At 51.6% G+C, this 12,815-nt stretch overlaps 1 protein-coding gene across 1 annotated transcript in view; it reads left to right on the plus strand.

Annotated features, from left to right (window-relative positions):
- Positions 1-11,042, plus strand: part of THOC5 (THO complex subunit 5) — a 27,614-nt gene extending 16,572 nt beyond the window's left edge. Inside the window, exons 13-21 of the mRNA XM_065903781.1 lie at positions 46-99; positions 1,773-2,024; positions 2,577-2,673; positions 3,225-3,339; positions 4,736-4,839; positions 5,031-5,118; positions 7,193-7,308; positions 7,965-8,155; positions 10,846-11,042. Of these exons, the coding sequence (XP_065759853.1) occupies positions 46-99; positions 1,773-2,024; positions 2,577-2,673; positions 3,225-3,339; positions 4,736-4,839; positions 5,031-5,118; positions 7,193-7,308; positions 7,965-8,155; positions 10,846-10,909 (1,081 nt within the window). The 3' untranslated portion in view covers positions 10,910-11,042. The remainder of the gene's footprint in view (positions 1-45; positions 100-1,772; positions 2,025-2,576; positions 2,674-3,224; positions 3,340-4,735; positions 4,840-5,030; positions 5,119-7,192; positions 7,309-7,964; positions 8,156-10,845) is intronic.
- The last annotated feature ends 1,773 nt before the right edge of the window (positions 11,043-12,815 follow it).

Below are 12,815 nucleotides of genomic sequence, written 5' to 3' on the forward strand. Positions count from 1 at the left end.
ACAGATTTAGGCCTCTCTTTCTCTCGTCTTTTTCTGTCCCCGCAGCTCAGCTCGATCCCAGCTTGTCCTTACCTGGAAGCAGCAGTGGGAAGAAGACTGGTGGGTGGGTTTGAGAAGGGTGAGCAGAGGCACATAGAGGCAGCCACAGGGGGAGCATCCCTAGAAAGGCCCTGACCGTGGCAGCCTGTCTTGGGAGGAAGGGAAGAGGACCACAAGGGCCTGGGGGTAAAGGAGGCTCGCCTGGCCGGCCCGCCTCCCAGCGCTGCCCCCAGAGTCCTCCTGTCAGGTGTGGAAAGACGGAGGCGCAGGTCTGGGGCCTGGTGGGGCAGGGCTCTGAGGGGGGCCGCCCTCCACCCTGCGGTTAGCGTTCATGCCTGCTCCTGGTGCATCCTTGTCCCTGTGCTTGAGAGTGATGCTGGGTCATCCTGGGCACTGTGGGTGCTGTCATCCCTGTTCCCACCTCACCCCAGCAGGGGGCGCCCGGGGCTGGCTTCTCCGGACCACCCAGAGGGCCGCGGTGGCGCTCCTTGTGTTGAGCGTTTGCCTGCTCCCTTCTCAGATGCCCACCTGCTAAGCCCCGGGGCTGCAGGCTGGCTCCTCTGAACCCTGAAGCCCTCTCCCCACCAGCCTCTGCACGTGCAGTCGCCTGCTCTTTGATGTCCGTTGTTTTTACCGAGTTCGGTTGTCCTGAGTCACATGTTGTGGGTGGAAATTTGTCAAAATTTGGTCATGCCATCAGGTTTTGTCAATTTCAAGTCCTAATCTTGTGCAGTTTAACTGTTTTATTTTGGTTGATTCAGTATATTAGTATCAGTCACTAAATATTGGCTAAAAAGAGTAACAGTTACTCATTTTATAGCCAGTTCTCTGTTTGCATCAATGAAGGAGACAGAGACCCTTGGAGGTGGGGGTGATGCAGGCAGACTCTGGCAGGACAGAGAGCAGTCCAGAGCCACAAACTTCCACTCTCCCGGGCCGAGTTCCCGGAGGCCTGCCGGGCTCAGGGCAGCAGGATCGGCCGTCTGCCTGAGTCGCTCCTAATACTGTCCCTGGAAGGTGAGGGGAGCTCCCATGGATGAAGGGGAAGGTTGGGCCCTGTGGACTTTTTGTGATCAAATTACTGTATTCTCCGCTTGTGCTGTCTCCTCTGATTGTCACTTTCAATTACATGTTTAACCGGTGTGAGTAGGTGGCATTGGCATCACCGTGTCTCCAGTCTGTGTGATGTATCTTTCCTGGGAATATTCAAGGAGAGCTCTTTCTGTGGCAGCAAGAGATGAGGTGAAGTGTGAGATAGGCAGAGCATCAAAGCTGCACACTGGATCTCTCTGGGGTAGAAGAAATCTGTTCTGTTCCTATGAAAATTCTGAGTGTTCCTATTTCTGGTTTCACAGGGTTTTGCTCCCTTGAGGAAAGGCTCTGGTCACCGTATACTTCTTGAAGGGATAGGTGTCTTCAGAAATTGGTGGTTAAAGGACTACCTTGGTGGTCCAGTGGTTAAGACTCCATGCTTTCAAGGCAGGGGGCGCAGGTCCAATCCCTGGCACATGGGATCTTAGTTCCTCGACCAGAGATTGGATCTGCACCAAAAAAAATGTGATGATTAAGAGTACTGTTGTCTTTGATGGAACAGTGTAAATCCTGGCTCCAGCGCTTACTAACAGTGTTAACTTGGACTTGCCATATCTTTCAAAGCCTCGAGTTTCTCCTCCGTAGAATGGAGATGCTAACCCTCCGTACTTCATAGGGCTGTGAGGATCTGATGACCTCAGGCATATACAGGGTCTGGACCACAGGAAGCTTTCAGTAAATGGTGGCTTTGCTCATCAGTGGGAGAGGGCATTACCACCCCCAGATGGCCACTTCTGCGTCGAGCCAAGGGCTTGGCCGGTGTTCTCAATGCAGTCTTTCCCCTCCTCCAGTGACTTGCTGTCTCCTGACTCAGTCCTGAGCTGCTTGTACCCTGGGGATCATGGAAAGAAAACTCCAAATCCAGCCAATCAGTATCAGTTCGATAAAGTTGGGTGAGTCAGCAGCATTTCCTCCTCTCCCAATCTGTCCACTCCCAAAACAGAAGAACTCTTAGGACTAGAGGCCTTCGGGGGTTGGGGGCGGGGGAGAAATGGTGGGGTGAGAGGGAGTGCTCCATCCAGAGAAGGGGACACTTGTCCTTTCTTGCTTATGAGGCCCTGGAGAAGGATGGGAAAGGGTGGAAGGGTCAAAACTCTGGGAATGTGGTAAGAGATGTGTTTAACATTTTAGTTCTCTGAGGATTAAAATTTAGGAAATACTTTATATGTTGCTGGACTGATGAAAAGATAAGTATACTGCCTTTTTATTGAGATTTGCTAACGAGTTGAAGGCTGCCAGGGAAAAAAAGAAAATTGGCTATGGGAGAGAAAATTCACAGCAGGGAACTGATGAACTTGAGAGACCTTGTTGGCGCCTGGCCATGAGTGCGCGGAGCCTGTAGGACCGCTCTGTTTAGGGGAGATGAAAGGGCGGGGGAGGCACATACCCTGGGACCCTGCAGCAGTGCCTTGTAAAATCATTCCTTTCTGTGTTCCTTTCTGCAGCATCCTGACTTTGAGGGACTACGTACTTGACCTCGGTCACCCGTACTTGTGGGTGCAGAAGCTGGGTGGCCTCCACTTCCCCAAAGAGCAGCCCCAGGTGTGTCCACTGATTGAGTCCCCTTGGCTGAGGAGCCCTGTTCCTCCGGAACCTCTGCAGACTCCGGAAAGGCTTCTGATGGCCTCTAGGACTTTAAACTAGCAGAATGCCAGCCCTCTGGGCTGTGACCTGTCCCCTTCACTGTAGAGTGTCCAAGGCCTGCAGGTGGTTAGGTGTCTTTTGCTTTCTCCCTGAGTCTGTTACCCACCCAGGTCAGGGTAACCTGGATCCTTGCCCTGCATGTCACACGGCTCCCGATGCTGCTGCCCCGTGGTCTTATATGTGAAGGTGCCGGAAATGAACCCCAGGGTAGCTGGCCCCTCAGCAGAAGCCGGCCTTGCCCACAGCCTCTCAAGCTCCCAGCAGCTTGTATCATTCCTGCTGGGACTCGGTCTCTGGCCCGCACAGCGGGGAGACCCTGCCACCCCCAGAAGACACGTACGCCGGGACAGGGGTGGCCCTGGCCGCACGGGCAGCAGGTCCTGGGGGAGGGGGTGGCAGGAGGAAGGCACGGGGAGCACTCGTGCATGGCTGCGCTCTGTCACCCACAGCACACTGTGATCGCAGACCACTCGCAGAGCGCCAGTCACATGGAGACCACCATGAAGCTGCTGAAGACCAGGGTGCAGTCCCGCCTCGCCCTCCACAAGCAGTTTGCCTCCCTGGGTAAGCGGCGTTAGTCAGGGTTGTGGCCTGAACTGCTCAGCCCAAGGACAAAGACCACGGAGCCCTGCGCTCAGTATCTTGAATCCTGATGACAAAGTTGGCTGGCTCCCTGGCTCTTGCTGAAGAGAGGTGTCAGCTGGGCCTTTGGGGAGAGCTCTAGGCCGCCAAGCAGAGGTGTGAGCTCCCCACGGGGCTACAAGGCTGTCTCGGACTGCCCAAAGCCTTTTGGGGGCCCAACTTCTCAGGTTGATCGGGAGCACTCCTGCTAGGTCAGTGCATGGCAGGCTTTGATATGCATTTTAACAGGAACCTCATTCATTCGAGGTAGCCAGTATAGTGCTAGGGAAGGAGCCATGAGCACAAGACAAAGCCCTGCTTTTGCGGAGCTTGTGCTCAGCTTTCTTGAATACAGCTGTTTGGTGACCTATGTCTCCTCTCTCCCCTGACACCTGGGCTGAAATCCTCCAGGCCAGTGCTGAGCCCGGGGTTCACCATAAGCTCCCAAGTGATTCTGATGAGCCCTTGACCAAGATGGTGGACATGTGGGGGCTTCTCATTTATTCATTCTTTAAATACTTGTCACAGCCTGTCAGGTACAAGGCACGAGTGAGGGAGGGTTAAGATCTTTTCAATCTAAAAAAAGCTACAGTCGAGGCTTCCCTGGTGGTCCAGTGGTTAAGACTTCGCCTTCCAAGGCAGAGGGTGCAGGTTCTATTCTCTGGTCGGAGAGCTAAAAATCCAAAACAAAACAGACGCCATATTATAACAAATTCAATAAGGACCTTAAAAGTGGTCCACATCAAAAATAAATAAAAGAGCCACTGTCAGGAAAGGCTTTGAGTTCACAGCACCCTTCTGGAGGCCCCGCTGGACTCTGGCTGGTTTCTCCAGGCTCCCCATCAGCATTGTGGAGTTTGTTTTGTCCCAAGGTTGGATGATTGTCATCCTGGATAGCATGTACCGTGTTGGCATATTTGCTTATGAAACACCAGCAGGGATTCACGCTAGAGCGGCCCTCCTGCTCTTCTGCCTTAGAGGAACCAGCGCAGAAGACTTTAGTCCTTCCTCCTCCAAGGTCAGCTGTGAGAACAGCCCTCTTGGCTATTTGATCTAATTAACAGTCACTGCCACGGAGGCATCTCATTGGTTCTGGCCGCAGGGGATTTTCGTCTGCATTAAAGATGAAGCGCTGTGAAAGCTGGGGCTGGGTCCCGCCGCAAGCACAGGCACTGAGCAAAGGTCAGGTTGACGTGCCTCCGTTCCTGGCATGTGTTGACCTGAGTACTGAGTGTACCTGGACAGCCGGCAGGGCCATCTGAGCCTTCAGAGGATGCCGGTTACCCAGCTGTGGCAGCTGATTTCTACTTGTGACGCCACCTGTCCTGCTCTCTTTTAGAACATGGCATTGTGCCGGTTACCAGCGACTGCCACTACCTCTTCCCTGCAAAGGTGGTCTCTCGCCTGGTGAAGTGGGTGACGATTGCCCATGAGGATTACACGGTAGGTGTGGAGGGGTGACCGGCTGCCCTGGGGACTGCAGGCCTGCGTGTCCTTTCAGCTCCTGCTGCTCCTGGGGACTGCAGGCCCGAGTCTCCTTTCAGCTCCTGCTGTTCGGCCTAAAGGGCGGGGCAGCCTGACAAGAGGCGCCAACAGCTCACCCCCCCCCCACCCCCGTCCTTGGTAACTTCCAGGAGCTGCATTTCACCAAAGACATCGTGGAGGCGGGACTGGCTGGGGACACCAATCTCTACTACATGGCACTCGTGGAGAGGGGCACAGGTAACTGCTCTGCTGATGACAGTGGCTGTAGGTGAGGGGAGCCGCTGAGAAGCAAACCTTCCTGGGAGCTGGCCCGGGGAAGCTAAAGATCCTGGACTCCTGCCTCGGGGACTTAGCAGACAGTCTCGACTGTGAGAGGCAGTGTTCAGCTGCGACAGCGTGCAGCCAGGACTTGTTCTGCCCCAGTCCCGTCCTCTGCTAATCGCCACCACGGTCCCGGGGCTGGTGACGTTCCCGCTTTGTAGGAGGTGCTCACACACCCAGTCGGACCTCTGAGCCTGAGCGCTTAGCCTCTTTGCTTCCTCACCCTTGTAGAACCAGAGACTTGCTCGTCCTCTCTTCAAGGTGGGGTTGTCACCCTCAGGCTGTGAAGTGCAGGACTCTGCTCCTCTGCAGTCCCTGCGCTCACTTGGGGAGGCATTGAGAGCTCTGACTCCTCACCGCTGTCCTGGCATCTGATCGGCCAGGGCTTCCAGCTGGACCCACCCCAGTGGCGCCTGTGGTGCTGTCGTCCAGCCCCAGCCTCTGTGGGTCTGGCTCAGCCTGCCGGATCCCACCCAGAGGCTTGGTGCCGAGGCTGCAGGGTGGAGGGAGTTGTCTGTAGTTCCAAGATGGTGTGAGAGATGAAAAGTTACGCTCTTTGATGTTCACGTTTCTCTACCCCTGTTTTCACTTTCTCATCACGTTTTAGAAGTACTCTGAGGAAATCAGGTAACTTCAGATACAGTGGAGGCTCCTTGGCCCCACTTCACTCTCACCCTCTTGAGGGGTGACTGCTGTTTGGAATTTTGCATTTGCTTTCTGTCTTGTCTCCTTTCAAAAAACACTTAAACCTCATCCCTAAACAACCCAAAGTGCTGTTTTGAAAGGGCACAGATGATGCATCCAAGAAATTTCCAAAGCCCCATGGGTGTGAAATCATTGAAGACATCACTTTTGCTTCCTGGTTAAGGGGAAGAGCTTGGTAAAATAACAGATATTCTGTGTTCATACAAAGGATGAATGTGATCATTTAAATTTTTATTAAATGTGTTGTAATAGAATTTGAAAACTTAAGAGTAGACAACAATTTCATAGTATGGATTAAAAGCAGAAAAATCGGTGGACAAGAGATAAACCCCAAAATACGTTCAAAACTGTTATGACAGAAACAACAGTAAAGTGTCACTTTTTACTAACTGTTGTAACTATCAGAGTAGAGTTATCTTAACCTACACTCTCTTGTTCTCTGTTAATTTATTTGAATTACTAGTGGGTAAGAGAGTTCAATCCCCACCCTCATAAATAATGAAAAAAGAGTAGCTAAACACTTAGCTCATAGATGGAGAGGATGTTACCGTATTGAAAAAGGGGAAGGCTGTCACCAGAGAAAAAATAAGTACGTTAAAAAATACAAATACTTCATTTAATGATTGTGAACACACAGCTTTGGCGTCAGGTAGTTCTGGTTAAACTCAGCACTGCTGTTTTGTGGCTGTTTAATGATCTTTAGGTAGTTTCAGAGGCTCAGTTTCTTTAACTGTAAAATGGGATGATAATAATGGTACCCACCTAAGAATGTATTAAAATGAAATAAAATGTGGGTAAAAAGGGCCCAGCACTATGCTTGGAAAACAGTAGATACTCAGTAAATGCTGGCTGTCAAAAAGCTGCACGTAACAAAATAGATAAAAGTAAAGAACAGAATATAGAAAATATATTTGACCATAATGTGATGGCTAGTACACAATAATGTTGAAAAACAGATCGGGCACCTTCACTGGGAAAGCCCTTAACCTGCTAGCAAATAAATGCCAGTTAAAACAAACTTCTGTCGAAGGAGTAAATAGAACTGGGCAAACCAGACTCAGGAGTCCCCACACCTCTGTTTCCTGAGGCCCAGTCACAGGACCTCACCTTTTGTAGCCGCTTTGGAGTTTCTAGGCAGAAAGTAAAAGTTGGTAGCAGAGTGTGCTCTGAACACCTGGGCTAATGTGAGACACAGCGCTGGCCTCAGGGTTCCAGCGGGAAGGTGGTCGTGGCTGGCAAGCCGACTCTGAGAATTGAGTTTTGCTCCTCTCCCCACCTTTCCCAGCTAAGCTCCAGGCTGCCGTAGTACTGAACCCCGGCTACTCCTCCATCCCACCCATTTTCCAACTCTGTCTGAACTGGAAAGGGGAGAAAACCAACAACAACGATGACAATATTCGGGTAAGGTCCTTGGCGGGTGACGGGAGGGGCAGGGAGAGCCTCCTTGGGCCGGGGGTTGGGGGGTAGGAGTGGGGCGGGGTGGGAGTGGGGCAGGACCAGTGGTAGCTGGGGGCTTGGGCACTGGTGCAATTCCCGGGCAGATGCTGCTGGGATTGTAGAATATGCTGGAGGCTGCAAGGTGTAGTGAAGGGCTCAGACCTCTGTCAACTCCTTACTACCCTGGGGCCCACAGGTTCACCCTGCTTATAAAATGTGGCTAATACAAAGACCAGCCTTGAAAGGTCGTTTCAGGCTTATGTGGAAATATCAGATGCATGGGAACGAGATAAGGTGTGAAATCGTTGCCCGTGTTAATTACTGTTATGCCCATGGATTTGACTCCATAGCCAAGGAGCACACTTTGAACCCTAACACTTTCCCATTTGGATCTGATCTTGAGATTCTTCCTCTGTCCATCTTGCTCTTTTTGGCCATGGACATGCAAGGCAGGAAATGTTCTGGGTCAGGATCAGGAGGACGCCATTGTCTTGAGGAGCGGGCGCCTTAGGACAAGCCAGCCTGGCTTGATCTGCAGAGGCCCAGGCTCGGTTCTTGTGAAACTGTGAGACCCACCTGGCCTGCAGGTGGTGCTGAGTTTCTGGCTTCCCCCCCTGTAGGCCATGGAGAGTGAGGTCAACGTGTGCTACAAGGAGCTGTGCGGCCCGCGGCCCGGCCACCAGCTTCTGACCAACCAGCTGCAGCGCCTGTGCGTGCTGCTCGATGTCTACCTGGAGACGGAGAGCCATGATGACAGCGTGGAGGGGCCCAAGGAATTTCCCCAGGAGAAGATGTGTCTGCGGCTTTTCAGGTGAGGGACCAGGCCCGGGGACCTCCAGCCCTGCCTCTCACAGGGACGTGGGGCAGGGTGAGCCCGGCACAGAGGGCACACGTGTCCTCGGGCGCTCTGGTCTCCTTTCCCTGTGGGAATTAGCATCCTGCTGCCAGGTTTCTCGGAGAGAGCTCACGTCCTCCTTCCTAAAACTTGCCCTGTGGCCCCTGTCCTGCCAGCCCAGTCCAGTTAGTTGTTCATCATGCATACACCCCAGAGATGGGCCTCATGCTGAGTGAGCAAGAGGACTTGACTAACCTTCCCTTTCTCTGCTTTCTGTGGGAGCCAGTAGGTTTGTTTTTTATGATTCAAATGAATTTTGTTAACTACAGAGAACCCAGGGATGTTCTCACTAGATGCAGGCTATAGCCCTGCATACAGACCACATATGCCTACACCAGCCCCCAGAGTCTGCTGTAGTCTCCACAGTGCTCCCACGTCCAGGAGGATCACAGCTGTAGGCAGTTGGGCGTCACAGAGGAGCCAGCTGTGAAATAACACACACACAGTGCAGACCTCTGCTGTCCTGCTCACCAGCTGGGTGACTGAAAGAGTCATTTCAACTCAGCTCTGAGCCTTTCCCAAAAGCTGAAATGGAAGTGTTACCTTCTAAGTCATGATGAAGCAGAGGTGGTTCACATAGACCTTCCAGAATGGATCATGGCACGGACGGAGCCTCAGAAAATGTCAGCAGGCCCTGGCAGCTTGGTATTTAGTGTGTCTGCAGGCCCCGCACTTCTGGCTGCTTTTCCTTCCGCTTCAGTGTCATGTACTTCCCTTCCCTTTCATCCCTTAACTTGTGGTCTTGTCTTCGAGTCAGTTTCAGAACCCCGGAGCCCACCCTTCCCTTTGGGGCAGGGGGCTGGGGAGGAATGGTGTCACAAAGAGCTGCAGTCTGTATCTAATGGGGACATGACTGTTGTCTGTCGGTCTAGAAGGTGCCTTGCCTGCCCTCACCTTCTCACACAGCCGGCCTCTGCCCCCGGAGGCTATCCCACGTCCTCCTGCCTCCATCTGGCCCTTCCGCCTGGCCTGGCTCCCCGTGCTGGCTGGTGATAACCAGCTGCAGCCCCACCGTGGCTGCATGGTGGGGCTGGCAGCTAGATGGTGTCGTGTTTCGGGACTTGCTCTCTCTGCTCTGTCTGTGTGAGACCTCAGCTCTTCCCCGCTCCCAGCCTGTAGCAGCGCATTTCCAAGGTGGGAGTTCTCACACAGCCAGTGTTTATCCTTTGCTTGTCTGATGGTTCCCAGACCCGTTTCCTCAAGTGCTTTGTTCCCCAGGCTGCGCTCGTCTGTCATTGTGTTCTGGGAAGGTGCTCCTTTGGCTTTCCAGATCCAGTTAATTCCATGACTGATGAGATGTGGGATGTGAGGTTCTTGGTGTGGAGTCCCCCTGACCACCAGGATCAGGTCAAAGGTCTGGGCTGCAAAGGGCTGGCCTGGGCTGCAGGAGACTCGAGGTCTGGCTCTGCCTGGGGCTGGCTGCCTTCAGGCTGTGGAGTCTCATCAGCTGTACGCCTCGATTTACCTGACTCGACTCTGTACCCTTCTGGTGTTGGGAAGGTTCATGACATCATTTTAAGAAAAGACTTTGGGGCCACAAAGGCCTTGGTTCAAATTGCAGCTGCTGCCTCTGTGATTAGGGTCTGTGCCTAGTGCATCTTGAGTGGTGATTCCTCATCAGTAAAACTGTCCACTCAGGTGGTGTTGGGAGGATGAGATTAAACCACGGGAGCCTGTGAAGGGCCAAGCATGGTGCAGGCAGAGTAAGCCCTCCTTTAAGGCCATTCTGTGCAGTGTGGCAAAAAAAAAAAAAAAAAAAGATAAACAACCTCCCTCCGGCAAACACCCACACTGCCTCTCACCCTCCCTCCCTCAGACCAAGATCCAAGGTGTCACCTTCTGGTCACCACTGAATGTCAGTCACAGGCAGAGGAATGAAAGAGGCCCTTTAGCTGGACGTTGTTCACCATAGAGTCGCGTGAAAAAGAACCCTGCATGAAATTTTGCTCAGGGGCCCAAGACTTGAGCCGAAGCACCTAAATGTCACAGGGTCCAGGCTTTGGCTGTGAGTGTCAGCGTCTTGTGCCAGCAGGCTTTAGCATCAGACCTGATTTTGAATTTGGTCTGTGAGACTTTCTGACTTTCTAATATCAGGTAGTTCACATCCCTAAGCCTACATCTTCCTTTAAAATCTTTGAAATTATAGAAATAGCATCTCAGAAGTAGCGAGTATAAAGCACCAGGCGCTTGGCAGGCACTTAGCGCAGATTCTTTTCCCACATAAACTCCTACCTGCTTGGGAATCTCCCTACAAAGGAGGATTTAACTTTTTTTTTTTAATCATAGACATAAAACATGTCTATTGTTAAACATAAAAACAGAAACAGTGTTTCTGTAAAAATACCGTAAACAGTGAGGGTACCCAAGCCCCCTGCCCCCTAGAGTGCCCATTGTCAGTGGGCACTTCTAATCTTGTGCGCCTTCCTTCGGAGGCACATTAAGATGACTTTTCAGAACTGCTGTCACCTTTCATACTGTTCTGCAGTCTGCTTTCCTTACACCAGTCTGTTTTCCCCTAACAGCTTCACCGTAGCCCCTTGTGTGGATGCGTTCATTATATCAGCCCAAAGTCACGGTGTTGACCGGCCTCTCTCCTCTTTCTCTAGGGGTCCCAGCAGGATGAAGCCGTTCAAATACAACCACCCGCAAGGGTTCTTCAGCCACCGGTGACGTCGCGCTCGGCCTGTTTCCCACAGACCCTCAGTGCTGCGCCTCTGCTTCCGGCTCGGGCGCTCACGTGGCTCTTGATGGTCTCCCAGGACAGGTTTTCTATTTCTAGCCTATTAAAATGTCACCTGACCAAGCGGCCTTTGTCTGCGGCTCCTTGGGGGAGGGAGCTGGCCTTGCAGTCTGAAAGGGCAGGTGGGAGCAAGGCACGGTGTGAAGGCGCACGTGTGTACAGCTTTCCCTGGCTGGCCAAGAAGAGCAGAGTGAGGAGGATTCCGGCTCTGCAGCAGACGCTCAGTCTTCACGTTTGTCAGCCAAGTCCCTGCTGTTAGCGGGTGGCAGGGGAAGCTACAGTCAGCATAGTAGAAAAGGCACAAGCCCTTCTTCCCCGGTCCCCTCACTCTGACCCTGTCAGTGTCTCCAGCGGCCAAATTCCCCTGACTGGTGGATGTTACAAACATCTGACAGCGCAGTACGTCCCAGAGAATAATTGTGAGTCTCGCGGGGTGTCGTGAAGTTGATGAGAGTGATGTCCGGGGGTCTCATGCGGAGCTGCTGTCCAGTGATGCTCTGGCAGCGTGAGAGCAGGTGACTCCAGAGGAGAGGCTTCACGGTGAGGGCACGCTAGGAACCTCAGAAAATAATGGTTTGATTCTCAGAGGATTAGGAGAAGTCCTGAGGAAATAGGTGAAAGTGAAGTCGCTCAGTCGTGTCCGACTCTTTGCGACCCCGTGGACCACCAGACTTCTCCGTCTATGGGATTCTCCAGGCAAGAATACTGGAGTGGGTTGCCAGTTCCTTCTTCAGGGGATCTTCCCAACCCAGAGATCGAACCCAGGTCTCCCACATTGCAGGCAGACGCTTTAACCTCTGAGCCACCAGGGAAGCCCGAGGAAATAGGTAACACCCTCTAAAATGTTTAAAAAACTATCTCCTTTATAATTCTGCAAAAGTCAAACAGAAACAAAGGATAGCATAGAGTGTTCTTAAACAGTTTTGTCAGAAAAATTATGCCCCATCCCCCCACCAAAAAATCAGTAGTCAACTCCTGGTTTAAGTAATAAGATACAAAGATGTAAAAAATACTGAAGCATTATTACAGAGTTGCAGGTATAAAGTTCACTAATTAAAAAATGAAATAAAGTTTATTTTTCCAGCTTTATTGAGATATAATTGACATATAACTAAGTTTAAGGTGTACAGAGGGATCATATAATACATGATACATTGAGAAATGATTACTGCAATAAGGCTAACACATCCATCATCTTACATAGATGGGGCAGGGAGGAGATTGGTGTGGGGCTAAGAACTTTGGAGATCTATTGTCTTAGCAACTTTCAACATACATAAATCTAACAACAACAAAAAAATCAATATACTTAAATCTTACTTACTGTGATAGTCCCAATCACATGGATTTTTTCCTTCCCATAACATGCTTTGAGTTTGGTTTCCACTATAAGTGGAATTTTTTTAGATTTTTTTTTTTTCCAACATGGACCATTTTTAAAGTCTTTGTTGAATTTATTACAATCTTTTACTTTGTGTTCTGACTTTTTGGCCACAAGGCATATGGGATCTTCGCTCCCAAACCAGGAGTTGAACCCGTACCCCCTGCAGTGGAAGGTGAAGTCTTAACCACTGGACCTCCAGGAAGGGCCCCTCTAAATGGAATTTTACCGGTTACCCTTGGATACTGTGGACCTCTGGTATAAGAGCTGTTTCCTCCTGTCTTCTCAGCTGATCTCTGAGCATCCCTGTGACAAGGATTTTCTGAGGCAGAGTCTGGGAGATTCTTGGCCTCCCCAGGGCCCGGCTGTTTCCTGACTGAAGCCTGAGCCCGGTGAGGAGAGGAGAAGGCTCGTCCGGGGCTTCTCCCTCCCCTCGGCCTGGATCATCCCTTTAA

Source organism: Muntiacus reevesi, chromosome 13 (assembly GCF_963930625.1).
Source record: "Muntiacus reevesi chromosome 13, mMunRee1.1, whole genome shotgun sequence".
NCBI classification, from domain to species: domain Eukaryota; kingdom Metazoa; phylum Chordata; class Mammalia; order Artiodactyla; family Cervidae; genus Muntiacus; species Muntiacus reevesi.